Source organism: Natrix helvetica, assembly GCF_964273705.1.
Source record: "Natrix helvetica genome assembly, chromosome: 1".
NCBI classification, from domain to species: Eukaryota; Metazoa; Chordata; class Lepidosauria; order Squamata; family Natricidae; genus Natrix; species Natrix helvetica.
In genome coordinates this window covers 363,038,685-363,060,905 of record NC_138548.1, presented here as the reverse complement: position 1 = coordinate 363,060,905, position 22,221 = coordinate 363,038,685, and the positions used below count along the sequence as shown (strand labels likewise).

At 41.4% G+C, this 22,221-nt stretch overlaps 1 protein-coding gene across 1 annotated transcript in view; it reads left to right on the top strand.

Annotated features, from left to right (window-relative positions):
* LOC309384239 (vomeronasal type-2 receptor 26-like) overlaps positions 1 to 21,875 on the top strand; it is a gene marked incomplete at both ends in the record, with an annotated part of 46,129 nt that extends 24,254 nt beyond the window's left edge. Inside the window, 2 exons of the mRNA XM_081937480.1 lie at positions 19,677 to 19,803; positions 20,971 to 21,875. Of these exons, the coding sequence (XP_081793606.1) occupies positions 19,677 to 19,803; positions 20,971 to 21,875 (1,032 nt within the window). The remainder of the gene's footprint in view (positions 1 to 19,676; positions 19,804 to 20,970) is intronic.
* Between the last annotated feature and the right edge of the window lie 346 nt (positions 21,876 to 22,221).

Genomic DNA, 22,221 nt, shown 5'->3' with positions numbered 1-22,221 from the left:
TTGTCAAAAATGGAATTTGTGTTGTTATATCACAACAATTTTCACCAGCTGGACATACATCACCTCTCAGGGATGCCATTTCCAAGTGGAGACAAGTCAATGTCTTTGTTCACATCATAAAATATTTTTCCATTTGGGACAGACTTCGTACTTTCCATTCAACATTTGAAAGTTTGCCAGAACCCATTGAAGGGAAAGTCTGGATAATTGGAGCCCTTGGGGAATTGCATATAAAAAGACACACATTTCTGAAATATATCCATAGTGTTTGGACCTATGATTTTCAATTGAGAAAAAGGCAAAATAGTAGTTCCTTTGAACCAGATCTCTGTGTGCAACCACAGTTTGGAGATCAATCTTTTCTCTGTTCTTTTTCAGAAGACCTCATTTCTGTCAAAGGCCGGAAAAGATGCACTCAGAAATCTCTACTGACGACCAGAGTGAAAAGAAATAAAATCTGGAACCGATATAACCACCATATTTATTCTTTCATTAATACTGTAGCCCATGCCTTGAATGCTGCGTATTCCTCCATATCCAAGAAGAGAAAGAAAGAGAGAGAAGGGAAGCTGGGGGCTCAAAGGCTGCAGCCATGGCAGGTATGGGGTCCTGACAATGACCCATCAAACTTACTTTATTTCGTTAAGGTTCCTTTGGTTAAGGAACAAAAAAGGAGAAAAGGAAACTATCTCAACCTTTTTGTGCTTCAAAAGGCCAACACGTTTGGTCCATCTTATCACTTATGGATAATTTTCCAAAGAGTGGGTACCATGACGTGTATATTTTGATATTAATGTTAATTTAAAAAATACATATGCATTTTAAATAAACTCCTATCTTTATGAATTTGTGATTAGCATTTTAGAATTGTATGTTCATAAATTTGAGGGAGACACTGAGATTATCTAGCTTAACCCCTCATATCTCCAGGAATCTCAGTTAAAGTTTCTCTAAGTGATGGCTGCTGGGCCTTTGCATCAAAACAATCAGTGAAGAGGAAACTGAATTTCTCTGATTCACCGGATCAGCCCTAAAATTGTTCTTCCTTTTAGAATGTTTTTCATCTCATTCAATCAGAATCTCTCCTCTTGTGACTGAGCTCAGTTTCCATGTCCAACACTCTGGAATAACTTCTGTGTAACAAATTTCAGTTATTGTTACTGTTATACCCTCCCTTCTCCAACCAGATTCCATCTCCTCCAGATTTTCAGTCCAATAGACCAACATGTCTCTTCTTCTACTTCTCCTCCCCTAATTCTAAGACCAGCTCTTTTCATTCTTTCCTTGGTTTCATTCTCCATCTCTAAAGCTGATCCAGTATTTGTGCAATGTCTTTTCAAAGTGTGGTGCCTTCAAAATGAATTTATATTTGACTTAGTTTCTCTCCAAACCAAGACATTCACACCTAACATTTTTATCTATTCATTTGCCTTTATTTCACAGATATCATACTGCCAACTCGCATTTGGCCTGCAAACTACTATTTTGAGATCATTTTCAGAAATATTTTAATCATAGACATAGATATAGTGTCCACCTGCCAAACAACTGCAACTGAAGTGTTGCTTACTTCTGCTTCATTTCTTGGTAGCCATTCAAGGGGGAGAGGGAGAAATTTAGGAATATGGTGTCTCATCTGACTAGTCATAACATCTACTACCCAGCGTGTGAAGTAAGGTCATATCAATGGACTTATGTCAAAGCTGGGCGGGAACCTACGACTAGACCGATTGACCCATGTGACCTGAGAGACCTGGGGTGGGGGGATTCTATTATTTTAACTATCTCTATTTACAGGAATAATTTAGAGCTAGCTTCAGCTTTCTAAGTACCAATATGATGTACTTATTAAAGGGTTTCTTGAATCTGAACAATGTGTCAGAGTTCTGACTTCCCAGAGTTAATTACTCGGAACTATGACACACAGAATAATAGAGTTGGAAGAGACTTGGAGGTCTTCTTGTTCATAACCCTGTCCAAGCAGGAGACCTTATATCATTTCAGACATATGCTTGTCCAGTCTCTTTTTGAAAGCCTCCAGTGATGGAGCATCCACACCCTCTGAAGACAATCTATTCCACTGGTTGATTGCTCTCACCCTTAGGACATTTCTCCTTAGTTCTAGGTTGCTCCTCTCTTTGATCAGTGTCCATCCATTGTTATTTGCCTTCCCTTTTGGTGCTTCGAAAAATTTGTTTGACTTCCTTCATCTGTTCTGGAGATCCTCAAAAATTGGAATACTGCTATCCGGTTCTTTACATTAGACTGGACATATCAATTCTTGTAACCATTGTTGGTATGTTTTAGCCGCCAGCCTCCTAATCATTCTTGTTGCTCTACTCTGCACTCTTTTCAGGGTCTTGTCTTTTTTATATTGTGGTGACCAGAACTGGATGCAATATTCCAAAACCTTTACTAAGAACTTTACTAGAACTTCATGTGACCTCGATTCTATCCCTCTATTAATGCAACCTAGGATCTCATTTTTTAATTTTGGCTGCTGACACACATTTTTGGCTCATATTTTATCAGATTAACACAGTTGGAAGGAATCTTGTAGGTAGGAATCCCCCGCCCAAGCAGGAGAACCATTTCTGACAAATGATAGTCCAATCTCTTCTTGAAAGCTTCCAGTAATGAAGCTCCAACAACTTCTGAAGGCAAGCTCTTCCATTGGTTGATTGTTCTCAGTGTCAAAAAAATTCTCCTTATTTCCAGGTTGAATCTCTCTTTGATCAATTTCCATCCATTATTCCTTGTCTGAACTTTGAATGCCTTGGAAAATAGCTTGACCCCTTCATCTCTGTTACAGCCCCTCAAATATTGGAAGACTGATATCATGTCTCCCCTGGTCCTTCTCTTCACTAGACTAGTCATGCCAAAATTTTGCAAACATTCTTCATGTTTTAGCCTCCAGTCCCCTACTCACCTTACTTGCTCTTGTCTTCATTTTTTTTAGAGTTTCAACATTTTTTCTATAGACAAAAGTGGATGCACTATTCTAGGTGTGGTCTTACTAAAGCTTTAAAGAGTGGTATTAATACCTCACTTGAACATGATTGTATCCCTCTGTTAATGCAATTTAGTATTGCATTGGCTTTTTGGCTGCTGCCGCACACTCCTGGCTCATATTTAACTGTCCACTAAGACTCCAAGATCCCTATCCCTATTGCTATTAAGCCTGATTTTGCCCTGCTATATGTGTTGTTTTGTTTTTTCTTGCCTAAGTGTAAGACTTTACTTTTCTCTACATTGAATTTCATTTTGTTAAATAGGACCCAGTGTTCAAGTCTGTCAGGATCCATTTGGATCTTGACCCTATCTTTTAAAGTGTTAGCTATTCCTGCCACTTAGTATCATCCACAAATTTGGTAAATTTCCCTTCTATCCCCTCAGATCTGTGTTTTTTTAAAGTATCCTTTCCAGTATCTTCCCAGGTATTGATGTTAGGCTGACTGGTCTGTAGTTTCCTGGGTCTGTTTTTTTCCCCTTCGTTTTTTCAAGATGGGAACTACATCTACTCTTTTCCAATCCTCTGGGTAGTTCCCCGGTGTTCCAGGATTTTTGAAAGATGTGGTACAGTGGTTCTGAGCTCCATTGATCAAGTCCTGAGCCAGCAGAAACACCTACCTATCTACTGCATTTCTCTATCCCTCTACCTACCTACCTACATACATACATACACTCACACACACACACACACACACACTCCCTACCTATATTCTGTATTTCTATCTATCTATCTATCTATCTATCTATCTATCTATCTATCTATCTATCTATCTATCTATCTACCTACCTACCTACCTACCTACCTACCTACCTACCTACCTACCTACCTACCTACCTACCTACCTACCTACCTACCTATCTATCTATCTATCTATCTATCTATCTATCTATCATCTATCTATCTATCATCATCTATCATCTATCTATCTCTATATCTATCTATCTATCTATCTATCTATCTATCTATCTATCTATCTATCTATCTATCTATCTATAGTGTGTGTGTGTGTGTGTGTGTGTGTGTGTGTGTGTGTGTTTTGTTGTATTCGGGTCTTTTCCCATGTAAGATTGAGATTGTTTTGGCAATGTTTCAGCGAGTTCTCACTCGACATCTTCAGGCTGGAGCTTTTGGCTTAAAGTGTGATCGGAGCTGCCGTCTTTCGCTAAATCTTGGTTGGGGGGGGTATGAGTGCTGGTTTTGTTTCAGTAAGTGGAATGATTGGTTGTGTGGTTGTATTACGACTGGTAGATTGGTGCTGATTGGTGCTGGCTGTGTGTGCATTGTTGTTTTGTATTGTAACGGCTTGGGTGGTGGGTGGGGTTCATTTGTTGACTAGGGCTGGTTTCCAGATGTTTGGTAGGTGGGAGGTATTGTCACGTTTATTCATGTTGTGGGGGTGTTTCTGTATTTCAATGTCTTCCATAATTATTCTCTTGTTGAAGTGTTCTGTTTTGGAGATTAATTTGGTTCCTTCAAAATTGATTTCATGTCCTGTAGCTGTAAGGTGCTGGAAAAGGGAGGAAGTTTTTTTTTTCCTTACTGCGTTCTTGTGTTCTGTGATACGTGCATTTATTCTCCTGTTTGTTTGTCCTATATATGTTGCCGGGCATTGGTATTTCATAGACTCCTTGGTTTTCTAGCTGGATCTTGTCTTTGGGGTTTCTTAAGATGTTGGTTATTTTTAGGTCAGTAGTGAAGGCTGTCTTGATATTGTGCTTGTGGAGAATTTTGCTGATTTTATCTGTGGTGCCGTTGTCCTGTTCTGTGTCTTGGTTTTTTGGGGGAGTCTTCCTTTTGATTAGGTGGGTAATTGTTTTTCTTTGGAATCCATTGGAGATTAATACAATACAATACAATAGTAGAGTTGGAAGGGACCTTGGAGGTCTTCTAATCCAACCCCCTGCCTAGGCAGGAAACCCTATACCATTCCAGACAAATGGCTATCCAACATCTTCTTAAAGACTTCCAGTGTTGGGGCATTCACAACTTCTGGAGGCAAGCTGTTCCACTGATTAATTGTTCTAACTGTCAGGAAGTTTCTCCTCAGTTCTAAGTTGCTTCTCTCTTTGATTAGTTTCCACCCATTGCTTCTTGTTCTGTCCTCAGGTGCCTTGGAGAACAGCTTGACTCCCTCTTCTTTGTGGCAACCCCTGAGATATTGGAACACTGCTATCATGTCTCCCCTAGTCCTTCTTTCTCTTAAGCTAGACATACCTACTTCCTGCAACCGTTCTTCATATGTTTTAGTCTCCAGTCCCCTAATCATCTTTGTTGCTCTTCTCTGCACTCTTTCTAGAGTCTCCACATCTTTTTTACATCGTGGCGACCAGAACTGAATGCAGTATTCCAAGTGTGGCCTTACCAAGGCATTATAAAGTGGTATTAACACTTCAAGTGATCTTGATTCTATCCCTCTGTTGATGCAGCCTAGAACTGTGTTGGCTTTTTTGGCAGCTGCTGCACACTGCTGGCTCATATTTAAATGGTTGTCCACTAGAACTCCAAGATCCCTCTCACAGTTACTACTATTGAGCACGGTACCACCTATACTGTACCTGTGCATTCCATTTTTGTTGACTAAACCTTACTCTTTTCACCATTGAATTTCATTTTATTAGATAGTGCCCAATGTTCAAGTTTGTCAAGATCCTTCTGTATCTTAAGCCTATCTTCTGGAGTGTTGGCTATTCCTGCCAGCTTGGTGTCATCTGCAAATTTGATGAGTTCCCCATTTATTCCCTCATCCAAATCATTGATGAAGATGTTGAAGAGTACTGGGCCTAAAACAGAGCCTTGGGGTACTCCACTGCATACTTCCCTCCATGTAGATGCAGTTCCATTGAGGACTACACGTTGAGTGCGGTTGGTCAGCCAGTTACGAATCCATCTGGTGGTGATGCTGTCTAACCCACATTCTTCTACTTTATCTAGTAGTAGGTTATGGTCTACCTTATCAAAAGCCTTACTGAAGTCCAAGTAAACTATATCAACGGCATTCTTCTGGTCCACTAATTTTGTCACATTATCAAAGAATGCAATAAGATTAGTCTGGCATGATCTGTTTTTGACAAATCCATGTTGACTTTTGGCTATTACTTTGTTTGCTTCTAGGTGTTCGCAAATTCGTTGCTTGATTATTTTTTCCAGAATCTTTCCTGGTATTGAGGTCAGGCTGATAGGTCTGTAGTTTCCTGGATCTATTTTTTTCCCATTTTTGAAGATGGGAACCACATCAGCTCTTTTCCAGGCCTCTGGTAGTTCCCCGGTGTTCCAGGGTCTCTGAAAGATATACTTCAGTGGTTCTGAGATCTCGTCTGCTAGTTCCTTAAGAACCCTGGGGTGTAATCCATCCGGTCCTGGTGATTTGAACTCATCTAGGGTAGACAGGTGCTCACTTACCATTTTCTTCCCTATTTCAATTTGTGTTCCTAATCTGATTTTTGTGGTGCTGCTTTTGACAGGTTGGACTGTTTTTTCCCTTTGTGTAAAGACAGATGCAAAACATGAGTTAAATAGTTCTGCTTTCTCCCTGTTGCTTGTCACCTTCTTGCCACTTTCTCCTAGCAATGGACCAATTGTTTCCTTAATTTTTTTCTTGTTTTTAACATGTTGGAAGAAGCTTTTTTTGTTAATTTTTACTTTTGTGGCAAGCCTTTCTTCATTGTGAGCCTTAGCTTTCCTCACTTCATCTTTACATGCTCGGGCTGTTTGCTGATATTCTGCCTTAGTTATGTCCCCCTCCTTCCACTTTTTATACTTACCTTTTTTTGCCTTTCAGTTTGTCAGATAGTTCTTTATGCAGCCATGCTGGTTTCTCTTGGGAACTGATATTTTTCTTCTTCATTGGTATTGTGGTAGACTGGGCTTTTGTAATCTCATTTTTCAAAATTTCCCAAGCTTCTTGAGTTGTTTTCCCCTTGAGGATTCTCATCCATGGAATTTTTCCCAAGCTCTCTCTAAGTTTATTGAAATTAGCTTTCTTAAAGTCCAAGACTCTAGTTTTGCTTTGTTCTACTACTTGTGTTTGGATAATGTTGAACTCCAATATTGCATGGTCACTTGCCCCCAGGGTTCCTATGGCTTCAACACCTTCTATCATTTCCTCTCTGTTAGTGAGGATTAAGTCCAATATGGCTGATCCCCTTGTTCCCTTCTCTACTTTTTGGAAAACAAAGTTGTCTGCTAGGTTTCTTAAGAACCTGTTGGATCTTCCACTTGGTGCAGAGTTTGTTTCCCAGTTGATGTCAGGGTAGTTAAAATCTCCCATTACTATTGTGGTGTGCCTCCTACATACCTTAGTTAGCTGACTAGCAAAAAGTTCATCTACTTCCTCTGCTTGGTTGGGTGGCCTGTAGTATAGACCTATGGCAGTGTCATTTCCCCCACAACCTTTAATATTGACCCAAATGCATTCAAGATAGTTCTCATCATTGTTGTCTTCTATTTCTGTAGAGATGTAGTTATTTTTTATATATAGTGCAACTCCACCTCCTCTTTTATTTGGTCTATTTCTTTTAAATAATTTAAATCCTTCTAGCTGTATGTTCCATTTGTCGGTTTCATCCCACCAAGTTTCTGTAATGGCAATAATATTGTATCTGCCCTCTTTTACTTGAATTTCTAATTCGCCCTGTTTATTCCTCATACTCTGTGCATTGGTGTATAGAAATTTGAGTCCATTTTGATTGACCCTGTGTTTACTGTCTACATAACCTGTGTTATGACTGACTGCCCCTATTTTCTTGCCACTTGTGTGATTCATGCACATGGTATGGCAATCACTATTAAATGCTTGGTTTTGCTTGACAGCAGGAGTGATAATCTTACCCACACACACATCTATGTTACATGCACTTATAACCCTATGAATTTTAGTTTCCTGGGGACAGAAATGTTCTGTATCTATTAATTCTCTGTCCCCGCTCTTCAGTTTAAATGTTTATCAAGAAAATCTGTGAATTTAATGCCAAGTAACTCAGTCCCTTTCTTGGATGGGTGCAACCCATCTCTTTTGTATAGTTTTTCATTGGACCAGCTACAGGCATCATGACTAATAAAACCAAAGCCTTCCCTTTTACACTACTCCTTTAGCCAAATATTAAACTCTGCTACACGCTGGCCCTTCCCTTTTTGTTCCTTATATACAGGTAAAACCTCTGAAAAGATAAGCCTACAACCTATAAGTTCATATCCCAAGTTCTGGAAATCATTCTGCACAGAAAGTACATCTTTTTGGGACAGATCATTTGTGCCAAGATGTATAATAGCATCAACATCACAGTCCTTACTTGCTTTCTTGACTATCTTAAGAATACGCCTCTTGTCTCTGCTGGCAGTAGCACCTGGCAGACACCTGACCTCTTTTAAAACCTCCATATCCTCTCCTAAATTTACATCCCTTACAATTGAATCACCAACCAGAAGGTGGCTTCTCTTTTTGCTTACCTTGCTCTTCTTCTGTGACTGATGTGTGATACCTGGTTCCCCATTTCGCATTTCCGAAGAAGGTACTTCGTTTTGGACCATGATCCCCTGCTTATTTGAGTCATCATTATCACAACTACCTTGACCTATCTCTTTAGTGTCCCCATTAAGGTCAGCAAGGGCACTATATCTGTTTTGCTGGGTCACAGCAAAAGCTTTGTGTTTATGGTTCACAGCTCTCAACCTGCCAGATCCCACGGTTGTCCAGACTGCTCTTCTCCTGCAAGATCTTTGTGGCAGAGGGGGCTGATAGCATGGCATCTCCATAGAGTGGAATGGCTGAAGTAGACATCTAGTTTCTGCTTGGAGAGCACAGATTACAGATTCTAGATAGGTAATCTGTCTATGTAGACTAGTAATTTGTTTACAAAGGGGACAGTATCCAAATTTGAAAAGAGTACTGCGAAAGACAGGTCCAAGACAGCTATTACATTGAACTAAGCTGGTCATTTTGAAATAAAATAAAATCACAATCTCAAGCACACTAATCCAGAATGTGTTATTGCTATTTTGGTTTATAGATATATGATATGATATGGAGTTTAAGGGCCCCCACCTCAGTCTCTCTTTGTCTCTGTGACTCACCCCCTTCTATCTAGCAAGCTCCAATCTCTGCTTCAGGAAGGTTCAAATGATATGGAGTTTAAGGGCCCACACCTCAGTCTCTCTTTGTCTCTGTGACTCACCCCCTTCTGGACCCTATGGAGCTGGCCAATTATCGTCCTGTCTCCAACCTTCCCTTCTTGGCGAAGGTTGTAGAGAGTGTGGTGGCTTATCAGTTTCCACGGCATCTGGAGGAAGATGATTATCTAGATCCGCGCCAGTCCGGCTTCCGCCCCGGGCACAGCACGGAGACGGCCTTGGTCGCATTGGTAGATAATCTCTGGAGGGCCAGAGATAGGGGTTGTTCCTCTATCCTGGTCCTATTAGACCTCTCGGCGGCTTTTGATACCATCGACCATGGTATCCTGTTGCGCCGACTGGAGGGGCTGGGGGTCCGGGGCACCGTTTTGCGGTGGTTCGGCTCCTACCTTTCTGATCGGACACAACGTGTGTTGGCAGGGGAGCAGAGGTCGACCCTAACCCCCCTTACGTGTGGGGTGCCACAGGGTCGGTCCTCTCGCCACTCCTGTTCAACACATATATGAAGCCGTTGGGTGAGATCATCCGTGGTTTTGGGGTGGGATATCATCTGTACGCTGATGATACTCAGCTGTATATTTCCACCCCGAACCACCCCAACGAGGCCGTCGAAGTGATGTCCCGGTGTGTGGAGGCCGTACGGGTCTGGATGGATGACAACCGACTCAAACTCAAACCCTCCAAGACGGAGTGGCTGTGGGTACCGGCTCCCCGGTTCTGCCAATTAATTCCATCCTTGGCCATCGGGGGCGTTCAACTTGCCCCCGTGGAGCGGGCGTGCAATTTGGGCGTCCTCCTGGATGCCCGGCTGTCCATGGATGACCATGTGACAGCCATGGCAAGGGGGGCGTTCCACCAGGTTCGCCTGGTGCGCCAATTGCGCCCCCTACTGGACCGGGACACCTTACGCACAGTTACTCACGCCCTGGTGACGTCCTGCTTGGACTACTGTAACGCTCTCTACATGGGGCTTCCCTTGAAATGCACCCGGAGGCTACAGCTGGTCCAGAACGCAGCCGCGCGGGTAATTATGGGGAGTACTAGGTACTCCCATGTGACACCTTTCCTGCGCGAGCTGCACTGGCTTCCTGTGGTCTATCGGGTGCGTTTCAAGGTTTTGATCTTTAAAGCGCTCCATGGCTCAGGACCTAGTTACTTGCGGGATCGTATTCTGCCCCATACATCCCTGCGACCAATTGGCTCACACAGAGAGGGACTCCTCCAGGTACCGTCCACCAGACAGTGTCGAGGGGCGGCGCCTAGGAGTAGAGCCTTCTCTGTGGCGGGCCCAGCCCTGTGGAATGACCTCCCCCCGGATATCAGGACTACGTCTGACCTCCGTTCCTTCCGAGTTAAGCTAAAGACCCACCTATTCCAAGTAGCTGGCCTGGCTCAACCATGATCTAACTATATCGCTCCTGACGGGTTTTTATTAGTATAATTCAATTGAATTTATTTATTGGGATTTTTAAGTATTGTGACTTTTTAATTGTTTTACAGCTATCAGCCTACCTCCTCCTTGTATACGTCTTATATACGTCCTTGTCATATGTATGTCCTGTCCAGATTTGTATTGTACTTTGTATTCTATTTGTTTATTGTACGCCGCCCCGAGTCCTTCGGGAGAGGGTGCGGCTTATAAATAAATATTCTATTCTATTCTATTCTATTCTATTCTATTCTATTCTATTCTATTCTATTCTATTCTATTCTATTCTATTCTATTCTATTCTATTCTATTCTATTCTATTCTATTCTATTCTATTCTATTCTATCCTATCTAGCAAGCTCCAGTCTCTGCTTCAGGAAGGTTCAAATGATATGGAGTTTAAGGCCCCCCACCTCAGTCTCTCTTTGTCTCTGTGACTCACCCCCTTCTATCTAGCAAGCTCCAATCTCTGCTTCAGGAAGGTTCAAATGATATGGAGTTTAAGGCCCCCCACCTCAGTCTCTCTTTGTCTCCGTGACTCAGCCCTTTCTATCTAGCAAGCTCCAATCTCTGCTTCAGGAAGGTTCAAATGATATGGAGTTTAAGGGCCCCCACCTCAGTCTCTCTTTGTCTCCGTGACTCACCCCCTTCTATCTAGCAAGCTCCAATCCCTGCTTCAGGAAGGTTCAAATGATATGGAGTTTAAGGGCCCCCAACTCAGTCTCTCTTTGTCTCTGTGACTCACCCCCTTCTATCTAGCAAGCTCCAATCTCTGCTTCAGGAAGGTTCAAATGATATGGAGTTTAAGGGCCCCCACCTCAGTCTCTCTTTGTCTCTGTGACTCACCCCCTTCTATCTAGCAAGCTCCAATTTCTGCTTCAGGAAGGTTCAAATGATATGGAGTTTAAGGGCCCCACCTCAGTCTCTCTTTGTCTCTGTGACTCACCCACTTCTATCTAGCAAGCTCCAATCCCTGCTTCAGGAAGGTTCAAATGATATGGAGTTTAAGGGCCCCCACCTCAGTCTCTCTTTGTCTCTGTGACTCATCCCCTTCTGTCTAGCAAGCTCCAATCTCTGCTTCAGGAAGGTTCAAATGATATGGAGTTTAAGGCCCCCCACCTCAGTCTCTCTTTGTCTCCGTGACTCACCCCCTTCTATCTAGCAAGCTCCAATCTCTGCTTCAGGAAGGTTCAAATGATATGGAGTTTAAGGGCCCCCACCTCAGTCTCTCTTTGTCTCCGTGACTCAGCCCTTTCTATCTAGCAAGCTCCAATCTCTGCTTCAGGAAGGTTCAAATGATATGGAGTTTAAGGGCCCCCACCTCAGTCTCTCTTTGTCTCCGTGACTCACCCCCTTCTATCTAGCAAGCTCCAATCCCTGCTTCAGGAAGGTTCAAATGATATGGAGTTTAAGGGCCCCCAACTCAGTCTCTCTTTGTCTCTGTGACTCACCCCCTTCTATCTAGCAAGCTCCAATCTCTGCTTCAGGAAGGTTCAAATGATATGGAGTTTAAGGGCCCCCACCTCAGTCTCTCTTTGTCTCCGTGACTCACCCCCTTCTATCTAGCAAGCTCCAATTTCTGCTTCAGGAAGGTTCAAATGATATGGAGTTTAAGGGCCCCACCTCAGTCTCTCTTTGTCTCTGCTTCAGGAAGGTTCAAATGATATGGAGTTTAAGGCCCCCCACCTCAGTCTCTCTTTGTCTCCGTGACTCACCCCCTTCTATCTAGCAAGCTCCAATCTCTGCTTCAGGAAGGTTCAAATGATATGGAGTTTAAGGGCCCCCACCTCAGTCTCTCTTTGTCTCCGTGACTCAGCCCTTTCTATCTAGCAAGCTCCAATCTCTGCTTCAGGAAGGTTCAAATGATATGGAGTTTAAGGGCCCCCACCTCAGTCTCTCTTTGTCTCCGTGACTCACCCCCTTCTATCTAGCAAGCTCCAATCCCTGCTTCAGGAAGGTTCAAATGATATGGAGTTTAAGGGCCCCCAACTCAGTCTCTCTTTGTCTCTGTGACTCACCCCCTTCTATCTAGCAAGCTCCAATCTCTGCTTCAGGAAGGTTCAAATGATATGGAGTTTAAGGGCCCCCACCTCAGTCTCTCTTTGTCTCTGTGACTCACCCGCTTCTATCTAGCAAGCTCCAATCCCTGCTTCAGGAACGTTCAAATGATATGGAGTTTAAGGGCCCCCACCTCAGTCTCTCTTTGTCTCTGTGACTCACCCCCTTCTATCTAGCAAGCTCCAATCTCTGCTTCAGGAAGGTTCAAATGATATGGAGTTTAAGGGCCCCCAACTCAGTCTCTCTTTATCTCTGTGACTCCCCCCTTCTATCTAGCAAGCTCCAATCTCTGCTTCAGGAAGGTTCAAATGATATGGAGTTTAAGGACCCCCACCTCAGTCTCTCTTTGTCTCTGTGACTCACCCCCTTCTATCTAGCAAGCTCCAAACTGTGCTTCAGGAAGGTTCAAATGATATGGAGTTTAAGGGCCCCCACCTCAGTCTCTCTTTGTCTCTGTGACTCACCCCCTTCTATCTAGCAAGCTCCAATCCCTGCTTCAGGAAGGTTCAAATGATATGGAGTTTAAGGACCCCCACCTCAGTCTCTCTTTGTCTCTGTGACTCACCCGCTTCTATCTAGCAAGCTCCAATCCCTGCTTCAGGAAGGTTCAAATGATATGGAGTTTAAGGGCCCCCACCTCAGTCTCTCTTTGTCTCTGTGACTCACCCGCTTCTATCTAGCAAGCTCCAATCCCTGCTTCAGGAACGTTCAAATGATATGGAGTTTAAGGGCCCCCACCTCAGTCTCTCTTTGTCTCTGTGACTCACCCCCTTCTATCTAGCAAGCTCCAATCTCTGCTTCAGGAAGATTCAAATGATATGGAGTTTAAGGGCCCCCAACTCAGTCTCTCTTTATCTCTGTGACTCCCCCCTTCTATCTAGCAAGCTCCAATCTCTGCTTCAGGAAGGTTCAAATGATATGGAGTTTAAGGGCCCCCACCTCAGTCTCTCTTTGTCTCTGTGACTCACCCCCTTCTATCTAGCAAGCTCCAAACTGTGCTTCAGGAAGGTTCAAATGATATGGAGTTTAAGGGCCCCCAACTCAGTCTCTCTTTGTCTCCGTGACTCACCCCCTTCTATCTAGCAAGCTCCAATCTCTGCTTCAGGAAGGTTCAAATGATATGGACTTTAAGGGCCCCCACCTCAGTCTCTCTTTGTCTCTGTGACTCACCCCCTTCTATCTAGCAAGCTCCAATCTCTACTTCAGGAAGGTTCAAATGATATGGAGTTTAAGGGCCCCCACCTCAGTCTCTCTTTGTCTCTGTGACTCACCCCCTTCTATCTAGCAAGCTCCAATCCTTGCTTCAGGAAGGTTCAAATGATATGTAGTTTAAGGGCCCCCACCTCAGTCTCTCTTTGTCTCTGTGACTCACCCCCTTCTATCTAGCAAGTTCCAATCCCTGCTTCAAGAAGGTTCAAATGATATGGAGTTTAAGGGCCCCCACCTCAGTCTCTCTTACATTTGTGAGTGTGTGTAATTCAGTTTTCAGGTGGTCTTTGTTGGCTAGGCCTTTGGTTCTAGAGATGAGGGTCTTGGCTACAGAGTTGATCTGTGCAGGGTGGTGATGGGATTTTGTGTTTTAGTAGCAGTTGGTGTGTGTTTTTTTCTGGTAGATGGTGTGTCCTAGGGAGCCATTGGGTTTTTTGTAGATTAGGACATCCAGAAAGGGAAGTTGGTTGTTTGCTTCTATTTCCATGGTGAATTGTATTTTGGGGTGTAGGCTGTTGAGATATGTGAGGAAGTTGTCCAGTTTTTCTTTCCCGTGTGGCGATATGTTGTCATCAACATATCTAAGCCAGAGTTTGGGTTTGTGTTCAGATTTATCTAAGACATTGGTTTCAAAATGTTCCATGTATACGTTTGCAATGACGGGTGAGAGGGGTGATCCCATGGGTGCTCCTTCTATCTGTTTGTATCTTTGTCCATTATGGATTAAGTATGTGCTGTAGAATGATGTAGAATGTTGATGTAGAATTAGTTTTTCAATTGATGTCAGGGTAATTGAAATACCCCATTACTTTGATAGTGTGTTTCCTACATTCATCTGTTAGTTGGTTAGCAAAAAGTACATCTATTTTTTCTTCCTGCTTGAGTGGCCTGTAGTATTCTTTTTATTTATTTCTTCTTAGTTATTCTTTTTTTCTGTTATATCGATCCATATGCATTCTAGGACATTTTTTCATTTGGCTTCATGCATGTAGTGGTCCTTTACATACAGTGGAACTCCACCTCCTCTTTTATGAGATCTGAGTTTTTTGAATAGTTTGTATCCTTCTATTACTATGTTCCAGTCATGGGTTTCATCCCATCAAGTTTCTGTAATTCCAAGTATATCATATCTACCTTCATGTATTAATAATTGAAGTTGACCCTCCTTGTTCCCCAAACTTTGTGCATTTGTATATAGACATTTGAGATCTTTATGTCTGATTCTGAGTATGCTTCCTATGACTCCTATGTGGTGTTTGAGTTTGTCTTCCTTCCCATCTTTCCTTATCTCATTATTTGACTTGCTTTCTAGGGGTTTTTGTTTGGAATCAGGTCCTGGAGACTGGTCATCCTCCCCCCTCAATTTTAGTTTAAAGCCCTCATGATAAGTTCAACCAGTCATTATCTGAAAATATTCTTCCCAGTCTTTGTGAGGCGCAGCGCATATTTTGCCAAAAGCCCATCATGGAGTTAGTGCAAACCATGGTCCATTTTTTGGGGTGACACAAACCCTTTAGCCATTTAAATGATTATCTACTAAGACTCCAAGATCTCTTTCACAGTTACTGACATTAAGCCAAGTTTCATCTAGTCTGTAACTATACATTCTTGCCAAAATGTAAAACTTTACTTTAATCAACTTTGAATATCATTTTCTAAGATAGGGCTCAGTGTTTAAGTCTGTCAAGATCTTTTTGGATCTTGAGCTTGTCCTCTGTGTGTTGGCTATTACTGCCAAATTAGTGTTGTCTGCAGATTTGATGAGTCCCACTTCTATTCCATTGTCTAGATTGTTGATGAAGATATTGAAGAGTACTGGGCCTACAAAGGAACATTGGGATACCCCACTGCTGACTTCCATCCATGTGAATGTAGTTCCATTGAGGATTACAAATTGAATACAATTTTTCAGCCAGGTGCAAAGCCACCATGTAGTGGGGCTGCCTATTCCACATTTTTATAGGTTGCCAAGAAATAGTTTGTGATCTACTTTATCAAATGCTTTACTCTAAGTATACTGTTTTCAGAACATTTTGCTCATCCACTAATTTAGTCACATTGTTGAAGAATGAAATAAGATTTGTTTGGCATGATTTGTTTTTGACAAATCCATGTTGGTTTTTATTTTAACTTGGTATGCTTCTAGGTGTTCACAGATTTATTCCTCGATTATATATTTTTATTATTTTTAGCCTTTCCATCATCCATTTTCAAGCACATCATTAATGACATTAATATCCAATTATCTATATGATTATTATCCAACCATTAAAATATTACTAATTTATTATAATCAGTGAACAGCACGCACACACACACACACACACACACACACACACACACACAAAGACACAGACACACACACACACACACACACAGCTATATTAAAACTGCTATACTTCTGCATAGAGTTCAGATAAGAGAGAGAAACCCATAGCTGGGTTATGAGATAAAGAAACTGATAAGGGATTTTCCTAAATTTTCAGGGTGAAAAAATGTTGGTAGGAGATTTGTATTTTCAGAATTGTAAAATTCTGTTAATGCAGCATCACAAGAAAGTATAATTAGCTCATTCGCTCATCTTTCGCATTCTCTTTACCCAGGACAACATTACATTGGCAACTTTCTTCCTGGCAAATCCATGTTTTATGGTAATTGCCCTTTTGCTTTCAAGGCCTTTGTGAATAATCTTTGTTTGTTTGTTCTACATTTTTGTATATCCAGTCTAGAATGCTCCATATACTTTACCAATTTCATCTATTATTTATTTTATCAATATTTATATGATTGACAAATTTTGCTGAACCTTTCTTTGGAGGACAGTGATAACACTTGTTCTCCCAACTCAGTATATTTGCAAGTGAGATAAAGGTAGCAGAAAGACTCAAGTCTGAAAAAAACAATGTGGGATAGAAAAACCAAGGTTTCTGCTTTTAACATTCTTGGATATTTCTGTTCTAGTTTCATCCCTTTCTGGAGAAAAATGAGTTTTGCAACCTTTCCAACAGGAAAATGTATTTGGACCAAAATGGTGATGTGGCAGGAGATCTGAACATGCTAAGCTTGATAGTTCTCCCCAGGGAGGATCCCATTACAGAGCAACTGGGGAGTTTTGATAGACAGAGACTTAGTATCGACCAAGATGCTCTTTCACAGCTTAAGTTGCTCAATAAGGTGGGTGAAACATTGGTGTCTGTTCCCTGTTTTCCAAAGCCTTGAGACACTTTCCAAGTGGCTAAGCCAATACAGTGAGAATTGAATGTGGGGAATAGAACCCTTATAGTTTCTTAAATGTCTTGGCACAGTTCAGTACGATTGGCAAGGTATCATTCAGATCAGGAGTGGGATTGAAAAAAATTTGCAACCAGTTCTCTGTCCAGTTGTTGAGTGGGCGTGACCATGGGGGTTATGTCCTACTTGGCCTCCTCACACCCTTCCCAGGCTTCGCAGGCTGTGTTTTAGCCTCCGGGAGGGTGAAAATGGCATCCCTGGGACTACAGAGGCCCTCTGGAGGCTGGAAACAGGATGATTTCCGGACTTTCTGGGAGGTCTGTTTTTCACCCTCTCCAGGATCCTGAAGCTTTCCCCAAGTCTCTGGTAGGGCAAAAACTGTCTCCCTTGGCCTCCTGAGGTCCCCCAGTCCTTGCTACAACCCGTTTGGCGAACCAGATGCAAAATTATTATCCAGTTCACTCCAACCGGTCTGAACAAGCTGAATCCCACCCCTTCTTCACATTCTGTAATATAGAGCACTGTTTCCAATTGATTCAGCTATCTCCTATGTGGGATGCTAGGTGATAATTCTTTCGGACATGAATCGTGGTTATTTTGTGTCCCCTGTGCAACTGGTATCTGTATAAAACAGGCATACAGATTATGTATGGGATTTTGGTGCTGATAGCATCATCCTGTCTTGTTTACTTGCCTAAGATTAGCCCAGGTTCCCAGTGAAGTGAAAGAGGCAAGGTGTCAGGGAAGAGGCCAGCCACAAGGATAACTCTAATCAAGACTGGACATGCTTCCTGTTGGCACCCTTGGGAAATAGGCTTTGGAATTCAGGTTTAGTTTGTCATTACTGGACAAGTTTATATTCTTAAATAGACCATGCTGGTCAGAATTTGCCATACTTGTCTTTGATGCTTTGGGGATAGGAGAATAGGCCTTCTGCTCCTAGTGAGAAAGTCCAAGGCCTTCTATTCACAAGAAATTATTATGACTGTTCTGATGTTCCCTGACCAGAAAACTGAAGCACTGAAACCAGGATTGATCCAAAGAAAAGCCCTTCTTCATAAAGGAAGAAATGAGGGACAATTTGAAAAAAAGTTACTCAGATTTGATCTTTGGCTCATCACTTCATACGGAACATCCTTGAATGCAATTGTTTATCTTGATTGTCAGCTACCTTAAGTTTCTCTGGGAAAAAGGAGATTCCATATTTACCCAATAATAAATGTAGCTCTGTCTTTTCATGCTATTTGGTGTCTCCTAATGGTGGTTGTTCAACAGGAAAAAAACCCTTTTTGTGGAGACAAGATACAATACAATACAATAGTATCTTGCTTGATCTTAGAAACAATAGTATATTGCTTGATCTTAGAAACATCTCTTTCTGTCAAAATGGTTCATATTCACATCACATGTGATACAGCAAAAATGCCTGACTTACCATTTTTTAGGCTTATGTTCTCATGACTCAGCTCCCTTTCATCTCTCTCTAGTTTTGGAAACTAGGCAGTCAGTTTTACTCTTAGTTCGCCAGTATGGTGTCCATATAAAATTAGTAAATAAATATAGAAATGAACAAAGAACAGTTGACAGCCTAACTTTGTAATGAAGTTTTCCTTTATTGAAGATGGTCTGGACCACTTTCAAATGGGGATGTCCTTGCAACGTAACATGTAGCCCAGAAGAAACCTTTCCAGACCCAACTGGTCACAGATTTCTTCACCACAGTTTTATTCCATTTTAATAAATCTTGTAAACTAGAAAAAAATCATAAACTTTTTAGAATAAATTTCATTCTAACCTTTAATATGAATACAACATCTCACTTTCAATTCATGGGTAAATGAAGAAAGGAGGAGTGCATGGTAGTACAACCATGTGGAGAATCACTATTTGTCACTTCATGCTAATTCTTTTCTCAATTGCTCAGTCCAGAATTTAGTAAGTACAAATGTTCTGTATTGGAATCAGATATTCTGGAAGCAAAGGGAGAAACTAATGGAGAATCTGTCAGTTGTTGTATCCCCTGAAACATTGAGAGTTACTTAAAGAGTTATTATTTACCTACCGTATTTTCGGAGTATAAGGGCGTGAAAATCTGGGTGCGTCTTATACACTGAATACAGTATGTTTTACAGTATGTTTTGCCTCCCAAAACACCACCTTCTTCACCAAAATGGCCTGTTTTTTGCTAAATTTTGCACCCCCCCCAGCTCCCAGGAGCACTCTATAACCTTCATAATGTTCTTCTTTTGACACAAAACGGGCCCATTTTCATGAAAAATTGGCTGGTTTTTGCTTATTTTTGCCTCCCAACCCCTCCAGAAAACACTCTACAAGTCTTCTAAGGGCTATTCATGCCATTGGGGGGTGGGGAGGAACGGGCCTGTTTGATGGAAAAAAGGCCGTTTTTGGGAGGCTTGCAGAGTGCAAAAACTTTTTAAAAAAATTTTCCTCTACAAAATCTTGGTGCATCTTATACTTTGGTGCGTCTTATACTCCGAAAAATATGGTAAGTGAAGTCCAGCAACTACTTGACTAATGTTCGTGTCTGCCTCCATTTTTCATTGAGGGTTAGTTCTAACATACTTCATTTGTCATTCCTTGTTTTCTTAGTCTCTGCCTCAGTCCAAATGTGTGGAAAATTGTCATCCTGGATTTTTCAAGCAAGCTCGGCAAGGAGAGCCAGTTTGCTGCTATGACTGTGTTCCTTGTCCAGAGGGGACCATCTCCACTGAGGAAGGTGGGTGTTACCAGAGAAAAGGGTACTGGATTCAACCAGAGCATTTTGATCAATGTGCATTTAAAAGAGACATCTGTGGTTCACAATTTTGTTGTTCTCAATTTTCAAAGTGCCAAATTTCTTCCATAATGGGAGGAATAAGGAAAAGATTTTGAGGGATGAGGTAGGAAGAGATAGAAGAACAGGGTGGATTGTACAAGATTATTTGCATCAGAGGAAAATTTTCTTTTCTTGCCAGTTTGGAGCTGTCCTCCCGTGTTTATTGATCTTAGGAACATCTGCATTCTTTGAAATTGAGAAATGGTTTCAGATCAATGACATTTCCTCACCAAGACTTGCCATAAAAGATGTGGAAGAAGGGACATATATTTACCATTATTAGAGATTTTATTTTTATTTTTAGTGCTTTAATTTTCCATATTATGGATTAAGAGATAAAGCACAAATATTGCTGATAGGCCAGTTCAACATTCCCAGATTCAGCATAGACTCCATCATAGTTTCCTTGGTTGGGTTGTTACTGAATCTTCCCTCTTCTTCTTATATTTCCAATTTTCTTCAATATTAAATAATGAAATGCAACAGTAACCAAAAAAGAAATATAGTTCTGGTTCTAAAAGGGACTATTAACTATTGGTATTGAAAGGAAACCAATGTAACAGAAATCGGGGGGAAAGAGAACCAAGTTAGCTATTATACTTATTTCATATGGTGTAACAGAATGCAGCATTAATATAATAAAATTGCCAGAAACAGCATATAAAATGTGTATCAAAATATAAAACATCAGAACAGTTGATTATTTAAAAATGAATAATGGGAATGATGGGTACAATTATACATAAAATTATGTATGAACAGTTACTAGTGTGGCTAAGTTTATGGCTGGATATCTGGACCATTTAGCCATTGGGCAGCAATATTCTTGAATTGATGTATTTCAAGCAGAGATCCAGGGAACATTCTGAGGTAGAATTTCCATTGGAACATGTTATAAAGTTTGTGGGATGATCCCAGTGTAACAGTTAGTATTGTCAACCTGCTCCTATTGTTTTTTTTCAATATTGGCACCTGCCATGGTTGGTCAGTATCATCTGAAATCCAAAGAAGATCTTTCTTGGAAGGTGAAAAGAGATATAAAATAAATATTACTTTCTTTTTTCTCAGATACTGAAAAATGCACCAAGTGCCCAGATGATCAATATCCTAACCAGAACAGAGTCCAATGTATACAGAAAAGAATAACCTTTCTGTCTTATGAAGAACATCTGGGCATCATCCTGGTCTCCTTTGCACTACTCTTGTTCCTAACTACAGGATTCATTTTATTCATATTCATTAAATACTTTGAAACTCCCATTGTCAAAGCCAACAACCGAGACCTCTCTTTCATCCTCCTGATTTCCCTCTTGCTTTGCTTCTTGTCCTCCTTTTTCTTCATTGGACGGCCAAGGAAAGTCACCTGTCTTCTCCGACAAATACTGTTCAGCATTGTATTCTCAATAGCCGTCTCTTCTGTGTTGGCCAAAACAATCACAGTAGTGCTGGCATTCCTGGCCTCAAAACCTGGGAACAGTGTGAGAAGATGGTTGGGGAAGAGCTTGGCCAACTCCATCATTCTTTCTGGTTCTGCTGGCCAAATTTTCATCTGTGCCTTATGGCTGGGAATTTCTCCCCCTTTCCCTGATTCTGACTTACACTCCCAGCCTGGAGAGATCATCCTGCAATGCAATGAAGGCTCTATCACCATGTTTTATGTTGTCCTTGGCTATATGTGTTTCCTAGCTGCCATTTGCTTCACTGTGGCTTTCCTGGCCAGGAACCTTCCTGGGGCCTTCAATGAAGCCAAACTGATTACTTTCAGCATGCTGGTCTTCTGCAGTGTTTGGATCTCCTTCCTGCCCACTTATCTGAGCACCAAAGGAAAGTCCATGGTGATTGTTCAAGTCTTCTCCATTTTGACCTCTAGTGCTGGACTGCTGGGTTGCATCTTTTTCACAAAGTGCTACATTATCATCCTGAGGCCAGATCTAAACACTAAGGAACATCTAATGATAAAAGTAGAGAAATGACTGTAAAATTGTTTCTTAAGCTGATAGCTATTACCTTCTTTATTGCAGTTACTGGTGTTTTGTATTCTTCCCTTGAATCAATGTGACAACCATGGTTATTTAAAATTGAAGGAAATAAACATAGGAAAGGTATAACATTAATCAAATTAAATTATCATTATCAGTAAAATAAACCATTGATAATTGAAATCGTTCAGGAATGAACGAGCTCAGAAATAAGACTCTAAACTCTAAATCTGTGTGAATATGACTTTTTTCTTGAAAGTAGGTATGAGCAGTGGAGCTTGGTGTCAAGATCATACTGATGACTCAAACTTGCAACACTCTGCATATATATACCAGTTTT